Genomic DNA, 25,155 nt, shown 5'->3' with positions numbered 1-25,155 from the left:
TTCAGTGGTGGTAGCTAGCGATCCTTGCGGAGGTTGCCCGCAACACATTTCCGTATACACGGCCGCCTCGATCGGTGCCGCCGCCGTGGCGCGCATGCCCCCCATCCACTGAACCAACCAATCTGCACTGGCAGTTGGCGACCTGAAGTGGCCAGCGTTGTTACAGGTTTCAAATTGAAAACACGTCGCATTAAAGCAGACACTCTAGAAGAGCTCGCATCAACGCTTCCTGCCAAAACTATGCGTGGAATGGGGGCCAAGACAAACAGACGCAAAAGTTTTCCACTTTTCGGCCACTTTTTGAGATTCGAGATAGCATTCATACAATCGGGAGATTAGGTCACAATTCAGGAGTCTCCCGGACAAAACGGAAGAGTTGGCAGGTATGTAATCTGCTCCGTATCCCCTTGCCATTCATGAAAAATAAAACTGTATGCATACATCAGCAGCCACATGAAGTGACATGACAATTTTACTGCCAACCACAGCTATTTCACAAAGAGCCAAAAGCGTCAGGATAGCAAGTAGTAGCTTGTGGGGGTGCTGTCGGCCCCTGTGGAGTTGTCTGCGCCTAGTGGCGCACGCGCGCCTCGCGGATAGGCCGTCGGCGGCAGTGGCGCTGGGCTCGCGAGCGTTGGGGTTTGCGCGTGAGCGACGGCCGCGCCACCGGAGAGAAGCGGGCGGGCCCGCCGCGGCCGCCGGGCGGGAAAAAGGAAGTCTCTTGGGATTTGGCGGCTGGCGTCGACGGGCGGCTTCCCGCGGTGGGTCCCGGTGGGGGACGATACCGCGGCTCGTTTCCCTCGGGGCCCCTCGTCGGTGAGTCGTGCGTCCTCGCACGCCGCATTCGCGGTTATTGCTTGTCGTATGTTATGGTGTATTTCATGTGTTACGTTGTTGAATGTGTGTTATGTTATCCAAGTATTCATTGTCCGCGTGTAATTGTTTTAGCGAGTGACTAGATTGTAACAAGATTCGGCCGGCGAGCTCGCCGAATGTAAAAGCAGTGTGTAATAAACTTGAATGTGTTCGTTGAACCGACCGCGTCTGCTGTCTTCCGTGTGCTCTGAGAGCCGGCGAGAATAAGAACACACACGATCTCAGATCCCACACTGGCTGCCCAACGTGGAGACTCTTGGGGCATCGGACGACAGTTTTCGCGGTTCGGGGCATCCTTTGTGTGAGCCGGGTTAGAGTAGGCCTAGGGGGGGATTGTCATCGCAAAATGGCGGCGTGCTTTCTTGAGAGCGAGGAGATCGGTTGTTGTGGCATGTTTGAACTTGTCGGCCCACTAGTTTTCTTTTTTGCTGTTTGCAAGTGGGGAGATTGGTTGTTGTGGCATGTTGGAACGCGTCGGCACACTAAGAGTTCTTTTTCTTTTTTTTCTGTACGGAAGTTCATTTTATTTTAAAAAAAAAAAAAACGTCGTTGAGTTTTCGGTACGAGCCATGTGGTCCGCATCATGGGAGAACGAGGCATAGAGTACGTGGATTGTAGGCAAGCCCGAAGCGAGCGTGTACGGAAGCTTCGTAGGTGGTCCGGGTTTCTGTAAATAGTTTCTTCTGTCTCTTTGACTCTGGGAGTCGCGGCTTGTGTAGCCGGGTGGCCAGGGGCCACGGGTGTCGTTGCTGCTGGTATTGCGGCTCGACGCCGGGGCGTCGTGACATCGTCCGGGACGATGGGCGCCGATCGCTCGGTAAGCTGCTGTGTGCAGCGAGCGCGTAGGGCCACCTCACGGAGCTGATGTCTCCTCGCGGCTGCCTCCTCTGCGCCTGTGCGGGGTGCTCGTTTTGGATGCCGGTTGTTGTCGAGCGACTCGTTGGGCCTAAGGCTTTGCGGAGCCGCCTGTCGCGCGGGGGACACAACCCGTTGGATCGTGGCGATGAGGTGTTGCACAAATTAAGAAAAGCAACATTGGCTCACTTAAATTTGTCGTCTGCCGCCGCCGATATCATTGCTAGCCGTTGCTACGTGGGCGCTGCGCCCGTAGCTCCCTTCCCTTTGTTCTGCAGCATCGTTCTGTCGAGTGTTTTGAATGTACGCAGCGGGATTGACGTAACCCGCGGCTGGCTGTCCCCTGCACGTCGTCTTCGCCGTTGGCCGGGAATGCGGTCGAGATGTCTTGGGCAATGGATATGCCTGTGACCTGCGCGGCGGTCTTCAAGCTGGGGGGCCCTCGTGAGTGTTGCCCATAACCGGAGGACGTGTCGGTGCGAGCGACGCTCTCTCGCGCCGACGGCCACGTCGCCTTTGCGGTTCCGGGACGGAGGCCAAGCCGTCGAGCCAGTGCAGCGGTGTCGACCAGCGGCTGTGTCGCGGTGCACGGACATTCTTTAGGGACATTTAGGCCACATGTGTTTGTAGTGTCGGCAACACGGCGCGACTGAGGACAACGAACACACTCAACCCATGCCACACAAGAACCCCTTTATTCCGGTGACAGTCGTATTTATATATGTCAGAGGTGGCGCCATCTCTTGATGACAGTTGAACATAACTAAAGTCACCTAGTGTCGACCTTCGACACTACATCTACTCCTCCCTAAATATATACATATTTACACAAAATAATTACAAAAAGAGTCAATGTTCACATCATGGTACATTATACATAGTCCTGAAATCTCGTGGGTTGTCTTCGGTTTCTTGCGGACCTACGAAGAGGTGGTGGCTCACCAGCCGGTTCGGTGCCAACAACTGGAGCACAATCACCATCACCATCCACTGGAGCACTATCACCATCACCATCCACTGGAGCACTATCACCATCACCATCCACTGGAGCACTATCACCATCACGATCATCATCATTAGGAGCAGGGTGCTGGTGAAGCTCAGAGGAGAGAGTCGGTCTGCCAGGCGTCGGTGGACTTCGCACGGTGTCGTGGGAGTGTCCTTTGTCCTTCCATATTAGCGCATGGTGCGGCAGGGCTTCCTTAGGAACTGCAGTCAATTGAGAGGCATTCCACGTGCGACCATCTTCCAGGCAGAAGGACCAGCGTCCTATTCGCTTGAGAATTTTCAAAGGTGGTCCAAAAGTGGGAGTGCCTTTCGGACCAGGGACTGGCTTCTTGACCCTCACGTACTTTCCAACTTGGAACTTGGGTACTCGGGCAGCTCTCCGTCGGTCAACATAATCCTTGCTTTTAAGCTGGTGCTCTTTCACCCTCTTCCGAAGTGAGGACATCTCCTGAGCGGGATCTGCGAAGAAGTTTGCAGTGGGATAGCCAATGACGTCCAAGGATGTCCTCATGTGCCGGCTATGTAGAAGCACTGCCGGAGAGAGTCCAGTGGTACTGTGAGGAGTGGCTCTGTAGATTCCCAAGTACTCTGTAACAGCATTTCTTATTGGGCGCTGCTCCAGTATTGCCAACTGAATGTATGATTTGAGGACACGGTTAAACCTTTCGACCTGTCCGTTGGCTTGGGGGTGATATACAGCCGAAAAGCTGTGCCTGATACCTCTGTCTTGAAGAAAGGACTCGAATTCTTGAGATGTAAACTGTGGTCCGTGATCCGAGACGAGTTCAACCGGATAGCCTTCCCGTGCAAATATCGACAAGAGGAAGTCAAGCACTGTACGGGAGGAGGCTTCACGACAGAAAGCTATTTCCGGCCACTTTGAGAAGTAATCGACTACAGAGATGACAAAACGACAGTCAGCTGATGTACGCTCAAATGGCCCAACAACATCAATAGCTATCTTGCTCCAAGGCCGGTCGGGAAGAGCTACTGGCTGCAGTGGAGTGGGGTAGCTCTTAACACTCTTGTCTGCAGCTTGGCAGGTTGCGCAGCTGTGGATAGCACTCTCAACCTGCTTGTCCAGACCTGGCCACCAGTACTTTTCGCGAAGACGTTGCTTTGTCTTCACTATTCCCGGGTGTGATTCATGAGCTAGTTGAACAAATGTAGCTGTGAGCTTGGCTGGAACTACAACGCGTTCTGAGCGCATCAACAGGCCGTCCACTACTGACAGTTCCTCTCGCACATCATAGTAAGGTCTTAGTTCCGGTGACAATGTTTTCTTGGTTGGCCATGTAGTCTGAACGCATTGTGCAACCTGCTGGAGCTTGCAATCCTCGGCTGTGGCAATACGGAGATCATTGATATGGACTGAAGACGTTACGATGGACACTATTTCTTCTTCAATCTTAAGGCCGTCTTCTGTGCCTGGGACAGGAAGCCGGGACAAAGCGTCTGCTACTTTGTTGTGTTCCCCACGCCGGAACTGTACAACGAAGTTGTAACGCAGCAACCGAGCAGTCCACCTTGCAATGCGAAGTGGTCGTTGTCCTGTGCTTTGTGTTGACAGCAAGGATACGAGGGCCTGGTGATCTGTTACCAAAGTGAATGATCGTCCCCAGAGGTAAATGTGCCATTTCTCGCATGCCCATAGGCAGGCCAGGGCCTCGCGTTCTCCTGTCGAGTACTTCCGTTCTGTCTCTGTTAAGGTTCGTGATGCGAATGCAACGGTTCGAATGGATGGACCGTCAACTTGTTGCAGTACTGCACCCAGGCCATATGCAGACGCGTCTGTGGCTACAATAACTGGGAGCGCTGGGTCGAACATTCGCAGAACTCTTCTCGATGCAAGAAGTTCCTTTACCTTTGTAAAGCTTTGTTCAGCAGCAAGATCCCATTCAAAATTAACGTCCTTGCGAAGTAGCCTACGCATAGGTTCTACCTCTTCGGCAAGGTTGGGAATAAACTTGGCATAATACTCCACAAGACCAAGAAATGAACGCAGCATGCCTACATCTGTGGGGGTGGAAGCATGTACAATTGCGTCAACTTTTGCTTGAAGGGGTGCTATTCCTTCTGCGCTGACATGATGGCCAAGAAATGATAGCTCTGATGCATTAAAGATGCACTTATCATTGAGTTTGAGTCCAGCTTCGGAGATGCGCAGCAGAACTTGCTCCAGGTTTCTCACATGCTCTGACTCTGTCCAGCCGAAGATGATGATATCGTCTATGTAGCAGAGGACCCCCTTGCAACCATGCAGGATTGCAGTCATGAGTTGCTGAAATGCGGCTGGAGCAGACGCCAATCCGAAGCACACTCTTTTAAACCGGAAAAGGCCGTCATGCGTAATGAAAGCCGTAAGGTCTCTGCTGTCCGGATGAAGGGTAACTTGGTAATATGCAGAGGCCAAGTCGAGCTTTGAGAAGTAACGTGCACCATTAAGAGAGTGCAGCAGCTCTTCCGTATGAGGCAGGGGAAAGCTATCAACTACAATTGCTTTGTTGGGCTCTCTGAGGTCAACGCATAGGCGGATGCTGTCATCTTTCTTGCGGACGACAACTATAGGAGAGATCCATTCAGAGGCGTTAGCCCTTTCAATTACATCATCGGAGAGGAGCCGCTGAAGCTGGTCGCTAACTGGCTTGCGCAGGGAAAGTGGGAGGCGTCTCAGCTTCTGCACCACTGGAGGGACTGACGGCTTCATTTTGACCTGATGCTGGACGCCTTTGGCCAGGCCAAGGCCCGGTGAAAACAAATGTGAAAACTTAGCCCATAACAGAGGTGGCATATCGAACTTCGGCGGGCTTGCAGGAACTGCGCCGCCCGTATGCGCAGATGTTGCTGTTTTCTGACTCATGGTCTCTGAAGCTTCGGCAGCCGTGCACAGGCAGCGTAGCTGCGCGCCCACAATGTGCAGTCCTAAAGCTTGCACCGCGTCCAGACCCAGAAGAGAAGTTCCTCCGGGGGTGACATGAATGGCTATCACGGCTGTTTCCCTTTTAACCGAGATGCTTGCTTTAAACTGGCCCAGTACGGGGATCTTCCAGCGTTGGAAGTCCAACAATGTAAGGGCAGAGCTGGTCAACTGAACCCCTTCAAACATGTTTCGAAATTCTTGTTCCCGTATAATTGACACAGCTGATCCCGTGTCGACCAAGAACTTAGCAACGCGCGGTTCTGAGCTCGAGGCGACTGGCGTGACTACGACATCAATGTAGACGCCCTTGCGCTTGTCTTCGTGAACAGTCAGTAGGCTAATGACATCTGATGCATCTTGTTCAGGAACTACTTCTTGGATGTGAGTCGGGCGTTGTCCTTGTGCTCTGCGTGAGCTACGACACACTCGCATAAAGTGGCCACGGCGGCCGCATGCGAAGCAGGTTCTACCGCGAGCGGGGCATGCCGTCGGTTCACAGTGACGTGTGCCGCAATTACCACAAGCCTGCGTATTTTTGCTGTACTGAACATCGGCAGCGTTGGTATCTGAAGATGGTATCTGAGAATGCTGCCAGTTCACGAAGCGCGAGGGCGAAGTCGGGGATGGACTCACCATGTAGCTGACGGCGCTCTCGGAAGTGATGTCGTTCTAGGCGAATGTTGCGCGCGCCGGCGAAATGTCGTTCCAGAATCTCGCGGGCCGCGTCGTATACGTCTGGGAGACTCGTCGCTGCTGCTTCTTGCTTGGAGGGCACGCCACGGTCTTTGACTTCACCGGTTGAGGTAGCGGCGGCGGCCAACGGCTCAGTCGTCGGTAGCTGGGGTGCGGTGGGCGTCGGTGGAAGCGCATCGAAGATACGTTGTCCTTCCGGGCCCAGGCAGTGCAACAGCAGGGCTCGACGGCGGGGCGCAGGCAGGTCGGCCGCTCCAGACGCGAGAAGAAAATTCTCGAAGAGGCGTATCCAGCGGGTCCATGGTATGGCTGGAGTGCCCGGGGCGGCGAGAAAGGGGGGCGGCGGCGAAAGCGCGGCGGAAGCCATCGCGGTGTGATCGAAAACCTCGTCGCCAGATTGTAGTGTCGGCAACACGGCGCGACTGAGGACAACGAACACACTCAACCCATGCCACACAAGAACCCCTTTATTCCGGTGACAGTCGTATTTATATATGTCAGAGGTGGCGCCATCTCTTGATGACAGTTGAACATAACTAAAGTCACCTAGTGTCGACCTTCGACACTACAGTGTTGTTTTTAGTAGAGCTTGTGTAGCTGTTTGTTTCCAAGTTCTTTTTTACGGGATATGTGTTGAATTAAGGTTGGGGGGATGTTTGTTTTCAAGTTTTTTTTCGGGATATGTGCTGAATTAAGGTTGGGGGGATGTGGGGGTGCTGTCGGCCCCTGTGGAGTTGTCTGCGCCTAGTGGCGCACGCGCGCCTCGCGGATAGGCCGTCGGCGGCAGTGGCGCTGGGCTCGCGAGCGTTGGGGTTTGCGCGTGAGCGACGGCCGCGCCACCGGAGAGAAGCGGGCGGGCCCGCCGCGGCCGCCGGGCGGGAAAAAGGAAGTCTCTTGGGATTTGGCGGCTGGCGTCGACGGGCGGCTTCCCGCGGTGGGTCCCGCTGGGGGACGATACCGCGGCTCGTTTCCCTCGGGGCCCCTCGTCGGTGAGTCGTGCGTCCTCGCACGCCGCATTCGCGGTTATTGCTTGTCGTATGTTATGGTGTATTTCATGTGTTACGTTGTTGAATGTGTGTTATGTTATCCAAGTATTCATTGTCCGCGTGTAATTGTTTTAGCGAGTGACTAGATTGTAATAAGATTCGGCCGGCGAGCTCGCCGAATGTAAAAGCAGTGTGTAATAAACTTGAATGTGTTCGTTGAACCGACCGCGTCTGCTGTCTTCCGTGTGCTCTGAGAGCCGGCGAGAATAAGAACACACACGATCTCAGATCCCACAAGCTGTACACATGATACCACTCACTGGTTGTAGATGCGTATTGTGGCTGGCACAGCACTGATGAAACCCACAAGCTTGTTGCTCTTGACAACACGCACACCACAATGCCAATCAGCAGTCCAGCCGGGGGGCTGTAAGGCCCTACAAATGCAAAAAACAAACCACCATATGAGCTTGCTCAAACAGCTGGTATTGTGGTTACAGGAGTTCAAGGCAATAAAAGAAGGTCTCCTCACATTTCCTAAAGAGAAAAACACACAGACTGGGTCTTACTAGGACATCTGTTACCAATGTGCGTGCAGAAACATAAGAGCATTCCTCAGCTCAAAAGTTGGGAATGCTCTTACAGCTGGCAAACTTGCACAAGGCTTATTGTCTACTGTGAAATACCCAAAAACAGTATGAACAGAAAGTGCAGACGATAAAGCTGTAGCCCCACACTGGCCCGGCATAGTCGACACTTATGACCAGAGGTGCAGCCAGGATTTTGTATTTCTAGGGGTGGAGCGGGGGTTTGTTCAACACCCCTAAGTGGGTGCCGTGCATGCATATGTGTGTGTGCACCTGTATATATACATTTATATGGAATAGAAACTGCAAAAATTTCAAGGGGGCGGGAGGGTGGTCAAGTGCTCTTGGCTACTCCCATGGGCTTGTGAATTCTGCTTCACAGAGTGGATGGATTGTTAGCCTTAGCGTGAAGTGAGTGTAGATGTAGAAGAAATGCAGTTACACATAAACGAAACATATAACAACACCACCAGATATCAAGCACCACAGTAAGAACACGTGCTGTCAAATTGAAACTGGCAGGCCTATTTCTGCTTTGTATCTTGATGCAGATGGGCCTGCCATTCTTAGTTCTTCTCAATGAACCTCTAGCACATTGCCATTGCAAGTTTATAATAAGAACAGTCTTAGAGCCAAGAACCAGTATGAAGCAGTGCAGTTCATGTGTGTATTCTTCATCTGCACCTAATTCACACTGAGGCATTCTGCTCAACAAGTACAGCATCACTTTGCACAAAGTGTAAACAGGCTCAGCTTATACCATGGCCCGTAAGGGTAACCACAAAACAAATGTTGCAACAGAAAAGAAAACGGGGGATGGACCAGGCATCATTTGCAACTGTTGGACTGTAACAGCTAACATAGCATTCTGCAAAAACAACATCCCTTTCCTACTTTAGCTACAAGATACGAAAATCACAAGGTGAATTCTGTTTGAAGCAGAGCAACAGAGACGAGTAGGATAAAAATGAGAAAGTGATAGGAAAAGCACTTGGCACTGCTGCTGTCCTCCGAACAAAATGCAGCACAAGCAGTCATGGACATGTGAAATAAGAACACATGTTAGGGCTACCTAAACATATTCTTTTGTTCTTGGTTTTAACTAGGGGTGTGCGAATATTCGAAATTTCGAATATTTTTCGAATAATGTTTGCTATTCGATTCGATTCGCACTAGAATTTTACTATTTGAACTATTCGAACTTCCCAAAAACAAATACAGTCAACGTCCGACTGAAATTCATATTTCAATATGCTTTACCTCATTACACTCTCGTATAGCGGCAAAGCTGCCTTTCAAGCTCCGTTACGGTCGAACTTTGCCAAGACACAGTCAACGTCCGATTGAAAGTGGTCCCTAATTTTCACTATGCTTCACCTCATCACACCCCCGTATTGCGGCAAAGCTGCCTTTCAAGCTCCGTTACGCTCGAACTTGGCCAAGAGACAGTCAACGTCCGATCGGAAGTGGTCCCTAGATTTTCAATACGCTTCACCTCATCACACCCTGGTATTGCGGCAAAGCTGCCTTTCAAGCTCTGCTACGGTCGCAAATGTACTAACTCAAGAAAACGCTGGTTCCAACATGGAGATGAAAGATGTGGCAGGGGTGGGGGCTCAATTAACCCTTTGTATCCCAGCTGTTTTGGATCTGAAATTTGGGCAGGAAGTACGAAAAATCGGAAGCCGGAGCTTTTTAGCATCAAAAATTTCAGATGCTGTTATATATCGACGTCTACGAGGCAGATTTGGAACTCCGGACTTGAAGGGAGCACACCCTTGTCAGCCACATCAGTCGGGCTTCCACAGAAGATGAAAGAGGAGGAGAGGCTGAGGAAATGGCATCTTTGCCTATCACGTGTAAAGAAAGTGTTGTCGGCAACACACTGGTTGCACCAAATCATGTACACAAATACAATTCGACCTCTACATTGCCTCATTCTTGATAAGACAACTATGAAACACCACCCCGCCAGTGCTTCATCAACCTAGCGAAAAGAAACACCTTCATGTTGCTATCTCATAAGAATATACTTAGCAATCCTCTCCAACTTTTTTTTCTGCAATTTCACTTTGAAGTATTCGAGAAACATTCTAGAAATATTCGAGAAATATTTAAAAAATATTCGATTCGATTCGCACTCACACTTCAATATTCGAATTCGCTTCGCACCCAAAATTTTGCTATTCGCACAGCTCTAGATTTAACTTAATGATTTCAACTTGCACACAAAGCGTGCAGAAGCCATTCCACTCATTTGTCCATAGCCATACCTCCACCAACAAGCCCAAATCACTATCTATCTGAAGAATCTCAAGATCTGTTAATTGATCTGAGCTTCTTGACAACTCAATGATTAATGCATATAACACCTAGCTGCATACCACTGTAATAACAGGAATGCAAGATACACACAAAGGGCGGTGGCCAGGCAGTGTCACTGGAAATTGTGAACAGTTACGCTAAGGTCATTTAATGATGATATGGTGGCAGTCAACACCATGGCATAGTGGAACAAGAAAAAAACCCCGTTTAGACCTCTTACAAGAATTTGGGAACTGAGAATTCCATGGCATCGTGTTACAACATGCATTACATCGTGCTACAATGTATAAGCACACCCCCTAGCCCGCTCTGCTTGATACTATCCCACACCTAAATATGAAGGCGCCAAAGCAACAATGCACCTCAAAACTTAGCCACCACACGGCCACGTTAACTAGATAATTTCATTGCCCAAACCCCATAGGCAGCTCAAGATAAATAAAAGTATTTCAGTTTCTTTGATAAAGTGCACTCTCCAAAAGAGAAAATATTTAGCTGTCAACATCTAGATTCAGTAGCTTACCATTTGAGAAATTCAGGGGCATAGTCAAAGCGGAACATGTTGTCGTCGTCTTCTACATAGTTCTCGTTCAGTAGCTGATACAGTTCTTTGAGCTGAGGAGAAGAAAGAAAAAGAATAATATGGCGACTTCACTGAAGGAGGAAACAGGTGAGCTACAGAGCAAAACGCGAATTAAGTAACATAATTACATGCATGCAGTCGCCAGCCAATTTTTCGGACCTACCAGGGACCGCAAAATAGTCAGAAAAATCAAACAGTTCAAAAAAGATGATAGGACATCAAAATTAAGTTCGTTTAGATTAAGCAACCAAAATAAATCTCCAATAAAGCCTGCGTCATGCTATGCTTGCGGATCAGCAGATTTGGTTGCATTTGGGCTACAGTAACGTCGTCAGGGCGTTGGCAATCGCTGCCGCCGACAGCTGTGGGCGAGACAGTTGGTGGCTAAATGGCACCAAGCAAACAAAATTTGATGCCTGTCACAAACAGATGCACGCAATGTTTCGTCTGGATGGTGGGCTTTAATGACGCGATCTGGGGTTCTTTAACCTGCACTGACATTGCACAGTACGTGAACCTCCAGCATTTCGCCTCCATCAAAACACAACCGTTGCGGCCGCGATGGAACCCGCGTGTTTCAGGTCAGTAGCCGAGCACCATAAACACTGAGCAACTGCGACGGCAGAGAACGTGTGACGTGCATGACGGCACAAGAACACTTGGCACACAATTAACACAACCACGTGCGGAATGACAACCGGAAAAACAAACGCACAAGAAAAACCCTACCAGCGTATTAACGATGACGATATGGCTGACTGAAAAAGAAAACTTGCGTCCCGTTCTGCCAGCCAAGAAAAAGTGGGCATGGTCTCCGAAACTGAAAGACTGTGCGCGCTCCAAATCTTGGAGGCAACACAACTGACCACTGGAAGCCAAACTTGACCAAGCCAGCGAAAAATCCAACATGGCGGCTTTCAAACTCAAGCGGTGTGGCTCAAAGCGAGCGATTTCGTCCGAAAAAAATAGGTCGCGAAAATGTATTAGTGCTATGGGAACCTTGATGGTGCATTTATGAAGTCCGAAAAATCCGTCCGTGACTGTACTTACTGGAATGGCTGCACGAAAGGCACTGTCAGTGCAAACAAGACTTCTGCAACTGAAGTGACAAAATGCAAGCTGCTGGTGACCTGTTAGGAAATCTTGGCATACAAGCAGAGGCCCCTCACACACTATACAACAATCAACAATTGAATACAGTCGAACCCCGCTACAACGCAATTTCCGCCACAACGAACATTTTCTGATTCCCCGTCAGCTGCCCATAGAAAGTAATGCAAAAAAATTCTCTTCAAAACGAACGCGTTTGATTCAGTATTTCCGCTTCAACGAACTTCTGGAGAACGAGACTTAGAATGAAGTGAAAGTGAACAACTGAGTACTCAAATCAGAAGGCCCTTCCAAAGCTGTGACAGTCATTTCTTGCGGTTCAACGAAGTCTCCGCGAACGAAACTGGAACCGCACTAAAGCTATAGTGCCTAGACTATACTTACTAGTGTGCCGACCACGGGCGTCGCGGTGGCACGGAGAATGATGCCTTCCACCGGCGGCCACCAGACGGCGATAGCCGTAGGGACCATGCTATGCCAAGCGGCGTCTCTAGCCGACGAGCGCGCCTGTGAGAGACACCGACAGGCTGTCCCAGCCAGTTTTGCGCTGCGGAACGTTAGTTGGGGTGCAAAGCGTAATCGAAGGAATGTGATTTCGTAGCACTAACAAGGGATCGTACGCACAGTTATCATTAATACGCTGCGTGATACCGGCTGTTTCTTTGAAAAATATATACTATTATATGCGACACATGACCACAAATGCTAAATTCACGGCAATCTGTAGCTAATTACCATACATTTACTAATGATCTGTTTATTTACCTAAGGACACATATTTTACTAATTATCTATTTAATCAGCTAACGACACATATTTTACTAATTATCTATTTAATACCTAACGACACATATTTTACTAATTATCTATGTAATCATCTAACGACGCTCAGTGGAGCAATTATTGAAGTGGTTCTCACAAACGACAGCCGCCGGAGTTAGTCTTCGATTTGTGCTCTTTATATTATTTTCCCACTCTGCTAAACTTAAATTTCTCTGTCCACAGGAGCGCTGAATAATGAGACCCGCTCGTTGTTTGAGCGGTAGCCACGCGTACAATATGGGACAAAACAGGTGCTGTCTTTACGCCTCGTTTTCTGTGACCACATCGCAGTTCTGTGAACAGAAACAAGTGCGAAGCGTGCGCACAGAAAAGAAACCTAGCAATGACATACGGAGACACCATAAGCCACTGGCTTGAAAGCGACGCCCCGCAAATTTACTGCAACGAAATATTTCTTAACTCCGTGATCACAACCGACTGCGCTTACGAATGGGCATCCGAAGCGCAACTGAGCGACGTGCGTGCAACGCGCGCGCTTGGCTTGATGCGCCGCTCGGTTAGCATGGTCCTAGCATGGTCCCTAAGAGTGTCGCCGTCTGGTGGCATCCGGCGGAAGGTATCACCGTCGGTGCCAGCGTCTCCCATTGGAAAAGCTTGGCGGTCGGCACACTGGTAAGTTTATTCTAGGCACTATACTAAAGGGGAGAGGTTTTTCGCAGTTCCACATGGGTTTACTTTGCACATGCGTGGCCGTCGCCTAGCAACAGACACGCGCCTTGCGAGCGTGGCCAGATGTTCTCTGGCACGGCCGAGCACAGGTATGTCGGGCGTGTGGTAGTGCGGTAGTACGGTCCCTAGAATATACTAATAATAATATAATAATATCTGGGGTTTAACGTCCCAAAACCACGATATGATTATGAGAGATGCCGTAGTGGAGGACTCCGGAAATTTCGACCACCTGGGGTTCTTTAACGTGCACCTAAAGCTAAGTACACGGGCCTCAAACATTTTCGCCTCCATCGAAAATGCAGCCGCCGCGGCCGGGATTCAATCCCGCGACTTTCGGGTCAGCAGTCGAGCGCCATAACTACTAGACCACCGTGGCGGGGCCTAGAATATACTGAGCATAGTGGTAGTGCCGCTTGGCCGCAGCGACTAAGCTCAGCGTGTGAGGTTATATAACCAGTGTGTGAGGTCATATAAGAACTGTGTGCGGCGGCGCCATGCATATTCTGCTTCGCGGGCTCGAACGTTGGGATCCATTTCTCGGCGCCTCCGTGCAGCTTCGGCTTCGCTGGCTCTCATCTCCGGGTTCGGTCTGCAAGCGCGCACTGCAGCCGCTTTTCGTGCCCTCCGCTCCGCCGCCTTGTCTTCCATATGGCGCAGCGACTCCAAGCGAAAGAGGAAGCGCGCCAAGAGCGAGCGCATTTTATAGCTCTCACCCCTAGCAGTCTCCCATCGCACTGCATTGAAACATCTTGAACGATCGCCTCCATCCAATGATCTAGTGATCGCTCATCACACTATGCGCTCCCATACATCTGAATGGAGCGAGCGCTGCAGCGTCATCTTGTATTTTAATTCGTCAACTATGCTGCGCTAGCGCCATCTAGTGATATCTCGTCACACTAGCATTTACCATATATCTCTATGGAGCGAGCGCCACCAACGCCATCTAGTGATCACTTCACGAACTAGGCGAGGTGGCCACGATGGAGGAGGGACTGACCCACGGCGTAAGGAGCTTCGCCCCTAAAACTCAGGGTCCCTTATGCATTTGCCTGAGACGAGTGGAAGGTGAAAGCCATCAAGATGATGTTCTAGATGAATTACCAACCCGTTCAAACACTCACGTTAATAGGCCTAGTTGATGCATAACTTCGCAGGTAAGAACTTCAGCACAAACGAGGACGAATTACAAAGAGATGAGACGAGCCCTGGCGCAGTGCGCGTGTTCCGTCCTATTAGCACTAAAGTTTTCACCTTCAAGATGTACTGAAGTAACATCTGTATCAGATGGAATGGAGTAGCACAAGCACAAACCCTTAATATTTTCATGAAGCTAGATGCATGGGTCGCAGGCCGCTGCGGGTGCCTGTGTGCAGCGCATATAATCGCCCATCGTAGCAGCTGCACGCCCAATACTTCTTTCAAATGTGCCCGCATGGGAGCCTTCGTCCCTTTTTCCTATTCTTCTAAGCTTGATTTCGGCTGTTGTAGAGCGACATTTTAGTTGGGTCCTCATAGCCGTCGGCGTGCGGCGTCTGCTAGCGCGCGCTGCCCATATTTTCCCGAGGCCAGGCGTTTGCGAGAGGCGGGTGCCAGTAAAGTCGAAAGAACAGGAAAAAATCTAGGGACTTTAGGTGCCAGCGCGCGCTGCCCATGGTTGCCAGGCGTGGTCACGCATGCGCAAAGGAGACCCATGTGGAACGTACTGCAAAGCATAGAGTTTCCTACAATACTTACTAGAGGGAACTCTGGCGCTAGTGTCTACGGGAGCTGCAACGCATGGCGCTTCAGCCAGCATGGGAATGATGGGTAGTACACGGATTTGTCTAAACTTTGTTCTTTCGGCTCCATCTGGCTCCGCGTCGCCTGCATCCGCTTTGTCGCAAAACGAAGATCAGCAAAAGTCAGCAGTTCCACTTCACTACTTTGACCCTTTTATGCTCACCAATTCAAATTTGGTTACGAAGTTCACAACGATCCATTCTTTTATCCGAAAGAAAACCAAAACACAACAATAAACAAAGCCAGAAGTGCGTTCGGAGCCCGCAAGCACGTAGACAAGGCAAATCCGTGTACTACCCATCATTCCCATGGTGGCTGAATGATCGCAGCGCCAGAGTCCCCTCTAGTTAATTTTAGGAAACTATGCTGCAAAGAACCTCTCTCATACTAAAGCTGCCTGGTCGCCATATTGGAAGACAAATCCAAAGTACAGGTTTGAGCCACTGTGATCCATAGCCACACGTGGTCATCAAGCGGCTGCGCGAGACGGCACGAGATCGTACGGGATAACCTCAATCACTGCCATTTTCTCTGGTTTGAGTGACCAAGTTCTAGCACGCTCTAGTCTGGTTTTCTCTGTGGTGTGTGTTCCGTGGAAATGGCTACGCCATTGAGGAAGCGTAAATTTCTCTCTCTCAAGGAGAAGGCACGGGTGATCGCCGAGGCAGAAAGCGGAAAGAAAAAATCGAACATCGCCCATGATTTCAACATTTCACCAAGCTCACTGTCCACGGTGCTGAAGAACAAAGACTCCATCCAGAAGGCACTCGCTTCAGGTACGTCTGCACAACACAAGAAAGTGACGCTGCCCAAACATGAGGAGCTTCACAAGGCCGTCTACACTTGGTTTGTGGGCGCGCGGGCGAAGAATGTCCCCCTGAGCGGAGCGATTGTACAGCAGAAGGCCCTGCATTACCGTATTTACTCGAATCTAACGCACACCTTTTTTCCGGTAAAACGAGTCCAAAAATCGCATGCGCGTTAGAATCGAGTACCGAAAAAAAAAAAAGAAACTCGGTTATCATATTGCCATCGGCATTTCAAAATGGCCGCCTCCTACGCACCTCGGCCATTTCTGCTTATTGTTTCAGTTTGTACGTGTGCTGAGGAGATTGTCATCCCGATCTACGTTCGCATCGACGGTATGGAAGTGCAGACTCCAAATACTCGACGAGTGCACCACGATGCCGCATTTAAAAGAATAGTTATTACATTTGCCGAGACTGACGGAAATCGGGCTGCATCGCGGTCGTTCGGAGTTCCCGAAACGTGCGTGCAAAACTGGCGCAAATAGAAGCAGAAGATTTTTTTTACAGCAAAGCTTCACGACAAGGTTTCAGTGGACCAAAGCAGGGCCGGTTTCCCGAAATCAAAGAGCGTTAACAGCGACGAGGACTGATCCATTACACGACTCGTATCGCCGCCGTAGTGGTGACAGCTTTAGCGGCAAGGCCCGCTTTTTGACTTTGTGTTTTACTTTTTCGAAACTTTAGTTCTTTAAAACGCAAATACTTGTTCTTCTGAATGTGCGAAGTTTGACTCCTACAGACTTTTTTTGTTCTTTTCTCTCACGAAAAATGGGTGCGCGTTACAATCGATGTATTACTTTTTTTTTTTTTGGTCACGAAAAACGGGTGCGCGTTACAATCGAGGGTGCGGTAGAATCGAGTAAATACGGTACGTGTGCTTGCTTGGCGTTGAGGATTTTAAAGCCAGCACGGGGTGGCTTAGCCACTTTAAAGCCCGACACGGCATTGTTGGCAAGGTGCTGTCTGGCGAGTCGGCGGACGCAGATGGCAAAGCTGCACCGGCCTGGATGTCCGATAATGCCGCGAGCATCCTTGACCAGTACGGTCCATCGGACATTTATAACGCTGACGACACTGGTTTATTTTACGAGATGCTGCCTTCAAAGGCGCTTGATTTAAAAGGACAATGTTGCCACGGAGGCAAACACAGCAAAAAGAGGGTTACCGTGCTGCTGTGCGCCAACATGGAAGGCTCCGATAAGCACCCGCTCCTTGTAATTGGCAAAAGTGCCAAGCCGCGATGTTTCAAAGGAAACCGAGGTCTTCCAGTTAAGTATGTCGCCAACAAAAAAGCATGGATAACACGCGCAATTTTCACCGACTGGGTTGTCGCCTTTGACATTAAGAGGCAAGGCCGCAAGGTGTGTTTGCTTTTAGACAACTGCTCGGCCCATCGCATCGACGACGTTGTCCTAACCAACACAGAGGTGAACTACTTCCCTTCAAATTGCACATCACTAATCCAGCCGTTGAACCAAGGTGTGATCGTAAGCCTGAAACATGCATACCGCAGCAGCTTAATGCAGCGCATTCTGCTCAGAGACGAGGGTCGACCTATATGTGGCACTTCAAATGATAGCCTGTGTGTGGAGCACATTGAAGCAAGACATCATTTCAAACTACTTCAGGCACTCTGGGTTTGGGAACACTGAAGCAGCAACCAGTTCAATCGAAGCCGAAGATGATCTTTTAATTGATTCACAGTGGACGACCCCTCGAGGAAAAGGGTTTTGTTCCTGCCGATGTCCAGCTCGACGACTTCGTAAACGTCGACGCCAACATGGAAGTCTACGAGGAGCTGACCGATTCACAGATCATTGAGAACGCGCAGAAACATGACAACAACGTCTCGTCGTCGATGAAGATGACGATCCGCAAGACACAATGACTTCTTCGACTGCTTTGAAAGTAATGGATTCTTTTGATTTCATCAGAAAAGTCATCGGAATACTCGACGATGACACTGCAATGGCCCTTTTGACGGACTGCGAGACTCGCGTAATGCCTTTGCCTGCCGCGAGGCGTAAGCAGTCCAAGCTGACTGACTTCTGGAAATAAAACTTCCGGTAAGCGTAAGCTTGCCACGCTTGCTGACTTTGTCATAAATATGCAGCGAAATTGTGATAATTCAAACCACTTCATTGCGGCGGCGCATGTGCCGTAAAATGAGCGTTTCGCGATCGGCCGGGCATGCGCATTGGGTTAGGTGTCAGTCGCAATGTATGAAAAGTGTGTAACAGCGGCGCGAAATGCATTCTCCGGTGAAGTTGACACTTTGTTGACCACCCCCGGCGCGTCTCAACCTTTATCCCCAAAGACTTTGTCTGGGCAAGTTGGTGCGACATTGCAAAATATAACAGCACGAGGGACGGGACTGAAGACACAAAAACCACAGCACTCGTCCTGTGGTTTTTGTGTCTTCAGTCCCGTCCCTCGTGCTGTTATATTTGCCCCCAAGCCATCGCGGAGATTTGCCGGACAATGATACCGGTTTTGTTCGCGGCTTTGTCGTTTGGCGTATGTATATACATGGTAATTTCGCGTCAACGAAGTTCCACCACAAGGATATTTTTCGCGTGTCCCGTGAATTTCGTTGTAGCTGGACTCGACTGTACTAATAAAAAAGAACTAAGAAAACTGCAAAACTATCCATTCAGTGCTTGATTCATAATCATTATATTGTTGTAGGATTCTTGGCCTGTAAGATACAATAACATGGATACTTTCCTTTTTCTTATTTTGCTAGAATTTTTCATGCAACCATTCTTGCACCACTACACAGAATACATATACGTATGCTGAACTGTAACATTGTCTTGCAATTGTTTTTTTTTTTCTCACTAGCCTCTCACATGTTTCACACGTGCTCTTTTCCGATGATATTATACTATATATTACTACTTGTAGCACTAGTGTTTCTAGCAGTAGAGTTATCAGGATTTATCCTTTAGAGCCTGTAAAGTGTTTTAGAGGGGCCTTTCACCTAAATTTTGCCCAGTGAGTTATGCATTGCAAGACCAGGTGCAAACGTGCCTTTGTCTCAAACGTGTCATCAAAATTTGATTTATTTGTTTCTTTATTCCATAATGATTGCCACCTGAAAATGACACTCGTGATGTTTTGCAGGCTCCTGCGAGCAAAAGCATAGCCTTCGAGATCTGTGTTTGCAATTCAAAGATGGAATCTATTAGTAGTATTTTAGATTTTGGCACATCAAGTCAGCAAAAGTAAGGCCTTTGAGATCTGTCTCTGCTACCCCAAGCTGATTTGTTGGTGTGGCCAAATCATTGGAACTGCTTTCATATCACACATCCTACAGCCTGAACGCGCCTTTGTGTTCCTTGTGTTGGTGAATTGGTAGATGCAGCAGCTCGGCCTTGCAATGCGCTGTGCCACGAGCACGAGCCAAAAGATTCCTGAGGAAGCCCATCTGCACTCAGATTTTCTCTGACAGTAAACTTTGTCACCACCATCTTGAAATTTGGTGGTGTTCAAGAAAATGCCCCCCCCCCCCTCTCAACATTGCTGGTAATTTTGACTTGCTTAGGAAGTGAGCTTACCTGGAGGTTACGGCAGGTAGGGCGGCTAGCTACTTGTTGCTGGCACTGCAATTGTCGAGTGCTGGCACCCTAGCGGTGTAGATTTGGCACATAGCATGCCGCATAATGTGTGTCTATGAGGGAAGCAATACTGCAATGTGGAGGCACACGCCTAACAACAAGAATAGTGGCCATGCATACCTCAAACCCGATTACTGTAACTTTGTGCAATGCAATTTGTTTTGAATGAAATTTGCGCTCGTCCGTGTTCGTCTTACTGTGTCCTGTTTGTCATTCTGTGCATAGCAGTTTTACATTGATTTATTTTGCCAACCTCAGTTCAGTGCCGCACATTCTGTCCGTGAGTTTGCTTTGCAATATTTGGATAGGAAGCCCTCTTTCAGTTCTTTCAACTGGACCCCCTTCTGTGTAACGCTCAGGAAAGCTTCAACTTAGGTTAGTTGGTACGACATTCTAATGTAGCTGCGACAGGACAAGCACCACTTGTCCTATCCACTTTATTGCTAATCCTTCGTGCACTTCGCTCAGCACAACTATACATTAGAACTCCTTCTGAAAATGTATATTCTTTGATCCAAGTACTCAGTATGCATTACGCTAAAAACGAGTGAAGATGGGTTTCCCTGAAGCTCACCCTACGAGCACGGCAGGGAAGGTACGCGACGCTCCTCCACCCTGCAGCACAGAAAAGGCACTCAAGGCAGGTGGTCAATCAACGTGGGTTTATTAACCCAAGATGTGGCACAGTGCGACAGTCACGGATTGCAGGCCAAACAAGGTGATTCCGCAAGACCGAGTGTGCTTGCCTGCGGCGCTATGGCTATCACACAAAGGGAGAAGCCGAGTGCACGGATGAGCTGTCGCCTGCTAAGGCAGCGCAAGGCTCACTCGTTGCAGGCCTGCGAGCATCTCTGCCGCGGTGACTTAAAGGAGTACTGACACGATTTTGAAGTGCAGCAAAACAGACGTTTTTGTTTTCCTTGGCATGTAGTGTTAACGCTCTCCCCACACTGCATCCGGGAAACACGTATAAATATTTAAGTTTGATTTTAAAGTTTTCATCTCCCAGCATCTGCAAGGCAGCTTCACCGCATGGAGAGCCCTATGACGTTTCTAGTCAGCTCACTTGGTTTGCGAAATCTGGGTTCTGTAAATCACAGAAATTGCTGTCGGAGGCACTGAACGACAGTTCACTCATCATGAACCACGTTCGACTGACAGCAAAGGACAGCAGGTGCATATTTCGTGGGTTGCAGCCTGCCCGTGACGTCACGGGCAGACTTGACACGTCACTATGAAGCCGCCCTCTCGAAATCGAAACCAAAACTGCTGGTTGAAAGAAGCGGTATTAAAAATATATGCAATACATCCCCAGGCACCACGACACTCTTTTTAGGGTTCTCGACACCCGTGCTTTCATTTAGAGCAACAACCCGTAAAATTTTTAAATACATGTCAGTACTCCTTTAACGCCAGCCAGAAGAGAGTGCAGGCGGAGAGGGGACCCAAGGGCCGTCATGAGCGGCCAACGCGAAGGGCACGTCTTAGTGACGTATGCTAGCATGGAGTGCGGCAGCGTCATGACGTCTTGACGCCGGGAGTGAAAAGCGTGGTTTACACAGGAAACAAAGCCCAGCGCTGTGGCCAGCACAAGCGCTAGCTGGGGGCAAGGTGCAAAGCGAAAGCTCTCTAAATCCCTAAAAATGTCAATTAAATTCACAATAGGGTGTAAAATGTTTCATGCTTAAAAAATACATGCTTTAAAATGCTGATTCTACAAGGAAGCTGAGCATAACATAAACAGTGAGTCTCACTATGGTTGGGTTGTTGATGTCCAGAGTGTCCCAGGTGAAGTCGGGTGGCAAGGAGTACGGCTGATCTCGGATTTCTTCAAGTGGTTTGCTGCACTCAATTGGCTCATTGACATCGGTGGCACTTAACTTTTCATCTGCAGGAAAGCAATAAAATAAAAAAAATTGTTTCTGCACTTTCCTAAACTAGCACAACTGCTAGGGAAATCCCTCATGAGTAAGAAAAAGCTGCCCTAAAAGTAATATATATTAACCTTGTATCTCCAACAGCTGCAAGAATCTTCACAGTCGAGTGTAACATGGGCCATGCAAGCACAGGCACTTCTATAGTGTTTGTAACTGCAAACAGCTGATTCTAATGCACAGGGTAGGTGTATCAATTAGGGCAGTAACACTAGAGATGAAGCAGGTAGTTGATAAAAAAAATACTTTTCAGAATTACTAGACATCAGGCTCATGCCAACAGCAAAAGATTAAAACTAGAAGACGTCAGAACTTAATGCTCAATCGACAATAGAAGTGTACTTCATGCTTTCATATGTTTCTCCGAATGCCTATAAAGTTTAATGTTATGCAAAATCCACCCCACCCTGAGATTTTGCTAGAAGTCTGCTGTGCCAGTTTCTCAGCTGTTCAAACGTGCTACTAGCTATTTCAACAACAAGAAGTGTCTAGTTCAATCTACTGAAATCAGGCAGAGAATAGTGGGTTCAATGAATAGTATGTTGATTTTACTAAAGATAAATAATGGTCAGTTGCTCATTGCCAGCAAGGGGCAGCTGGCCTTCACCACTTAGCGAAAGGGCGTACAGTCAAGGTGCAATAGTTTATGGGACACCGGTTACATGACAAAATTTAAATTTCTGCATTGTTAAGGATTGTGAGATTTCGTTCAATGCATTGCTGTGTAAGTTTCAAATGCTACCACAGGCTAGAACATTAAATATGACACTTCACGGAAATTCAGCTTTCTCCTATTGTGACCTACAATGTGTACTCGGCCTTGAGTGAGTAAATTGGGTAGGGCTCTGGCGACATATTTACTCCAGCAATCTGTCTACATTTTGCACAGTTTGGACCCATATGTGTTTTGGCAAAAAAATAAAAGTTTAAAAAGTGAATAACTGCGTGATGTAAATTTATTGACCGCAGTGTCGGATTGGGTCTGTTAGCTAATCATATCGCTCATCGAGAAGCTGCTCTGAAGCTTGTGATTTTGTGCTGTGTAGTTTAGCTACTGACCACAAATGAGACGATACTGTTGCTCTAAATGAAGCTGTGCAGTGCAGCATGAACAAGTCTGACTCAACTGTCATATCCGGTGCTATAGTATCACTCATGCAAACATGGATTATAAGGAGACGCTACAGAGAATAGTAAGTCGAGCTGCATAAGCAATAAAGCAATTCTGACCAAAACACTGGGCTTCGTAAGCCAAAAAAGGAAGAAAAAAAAAGTAAGAAACCGTCTATCAATGTTTGTCATAGTCAATGCATATAGTAGCAGCGCACTGATGATACACATGTTTCACACAAATGAGGACAAATCAGAAAACACTCTGAACTTGATGAAGCGTTTACTTGCCTGCACCCACACTGCACTGTGAAAATGCACCAAGAATCTCAATGCTTGCACAAAGGAAATTCTTCAGGAAGATATCAGCATTGTGGAAAATGCGCTTAAACATGCTTGCTTGCATTCTTAAAAACATGCAATATTTCACCTGATGAGGCACACGCCAGCGGCACAAAGGTTAGGGCATCAAGCCATTGGTAAATTTTCTTTATGGTTATCTAATGCAGACAGTGGGCAATACACACAAGTAACTTGGCCAAGAACATCAATGCTTTATGGAAATACGGAACTTGTTTCATGTACAACAGTTGTAAAAAACACAGCATGTCATCTTATAGTACGATGGGAAACTTATGGGCTCTTAAAAAAACTAAATGTGAAGAAGTACCTCCAAAAACGCGAGTGAAGCAGAGGACAGCAGAGCGTCCCTCAAGAAGACGGAAAAAATGAAAGCAGATTTAGAGCTCGTGCAGCGAATGCGAAAAAAAGGGCTCGCGCAGAAGATCAGTGGTTACAATGGCGGCAAGACGAGGCTAGAGAGCCTACTGCGAGCCCGCAACTATGCGCAAGGTTCTGAAGGCTGGGCTTCTGTTTTCGAGCCGTTGAAGTCCTCGGGCCATGCCGTGAACTGACACGAGTTTTGGGAGAGCCCTGCTGCCAGCCATCGTCGAGACAGCGAGCGTGCTCGAAGCCCAGGAGGCGCCGGCTACCGCATCGAGCGAACTGTGGCTGCCTCCTACTTGCGGCTTCGCCTGAGCCTGCTACTTTCTTCTGCGCCGGGACGTCGGCCACCATACACAAGCAACGGCTACACCACAAGGACGCAACGAGCCTTACTTACAAGGCACCAGTCTACACCAGAGACTTGTGAGACTGCCTATTCTTTTTTGTTTGTTTGGAACCACGTGCACGGGCTCGTGTTACTGGTGTCGTGCAATGTCTCCTCCATCTTCCTCGCGTCACACGCCTTGCGACGTGGCGTACCTAACCACCACACTAAACTTATGAAGCTCATCGCTGACTGTAGCAAAGCGCCACTGACTGCTGGTAATGTGGCAAGAAAACGCATCAATGGTGCCACAGGAGAAGCTGGCTGATTGCTACAAAGAGCCCTGGTGCCATGCTGCTCACCTATCCTGGGCACAGGCTGGGTACTCCAGAACTGGTAGTGCTTGTGCAGAGCTTCTTCGGGTGTCTTTGCGGGCCCATCATGCAGCACATTCAAGTTAAGCATTTCCATTGCCTTCTTGATGTCCTGAAGCTTTGACATAGGAAGGCCCTGCAGGGTCACAGACATACACCATGTAGTAGTCAACCTTTGCAGCACAAAAGCACAGTCTACCACGCAATTCCCACAGTCCACATAAGTAAAAACAACCAGTCATTGTAGTACAAGGGCCCCTCCCATGCAGAGCAAAAAATAAAAAAGTAACATTATGGGGTTTTACATGCCAGAACCATATGATTATGAGGCATGCCCAATAATCAACAGGCTGCCATGCAAGGTGATCGGGAAAAAAAATTGGAGGACGCTTAAGCTTCGCCTTTAAGAGTTGAACGCGATAGCGATATCCGGCCCGATAATCATTGTGCTCTATTTCACTTGTCATTATGTTCAGTCACCCAGTCTCACACATGCACACATGCACACACAAACACACACATTCGACATACCCATAGTAAAGGTAAAGGTTTCCGACCTCTTCAACAGCACTTTTATGACAACAGTGTACCCACTAGGTGTGTGTAAGAGAATGCGCACACTAATGTGTATGCCCTTTGTAATGGATGCCATGCTTTAAACCAGCAGCAATTACACACGTGGTACCTTTTTGAAGTTGCGATGCACCCACTACGTGTTCGTAAGGGAATACGCGCAGTAATGTGCATGCCTTTTGTAATGGGTGGCTGGCTTTAAACCACGAACTCGTTATGCAGTTCACATGGTGTGACGCTTGATGGCAATATACGCTTGTACCCCGTTTTACTGCGATATTACATCTCGTACTGTGACACCTGTACACAGGACACGTATAAAGTTAACTTCAGTGCAGTTCCAAGCAATGTGGTAGCTCTGTGGTAGAACACCTGCTTGCCACGCAGACGGCCTGGGTTCGATTCTCACTCGAACCTAAGATTTTTTTATTATTTATTTTATTT

At 48.6% G+C, this 25,155-nt stretch overlaps 1 protein-coding gene across 1 annotated transcript in view; it reads right to left on the bottom strand.

Annotated features, from left to right (window-relative positions):
* The window catches only part of LOC119388236 (glycylpeptide N-tetradecanoyltransferase 2), a 67,860-nt gene that overhangs the window by 38,502 nt on the left and 4,203 nt on the right, over positions 1 to 25,155 (bottom strand). Inside the window, exons 3-6 of the mRNA XM_037655898.2 lie at positions 24,127 to 24,274; positions 21,424 to 21,557; positions 10,774 to 10,865; positions 7,659 to 7,775 (exon numbers count right to left, since the gene is read on the bottom strand). Of these exons, the coding sequence (XP_037511826.1) occupies positions 7,659 to 7,775; positions 10,774 to 10,865; positions 21,424 to 21,557; positions 24,127 to 24,274 (491 nt within the window). The remainder of the gene's footprint in view (positions 1 to 7,658; positions 7,776 to 10,773; positions 10,866 to 21,423; positions 21,558 to 24,126; positions 24,275 to 25,155) is intronic.

This window comes from Rhipicephalus sanguineus, chromosome 3 (genome assembly GCF_013339695.2).
Source record: "Rhipicephalus sanguineus isolate Rsan-2018 chromosome 3, BIME_Rsan_1.4, whole genome shotgun sequence".
Taxonomy (NCBI): Eukaryota; Metazoa; Arthropoda; class Arachnida; order Ixodida; family Ixodidae; genus Rhipicephalus; species Rhipicephalus sanguineus.
Note: the sequence above shows the minus strand (reverse complement) of the source record. Positions and strands in the feature narration are given on the sequence as shown.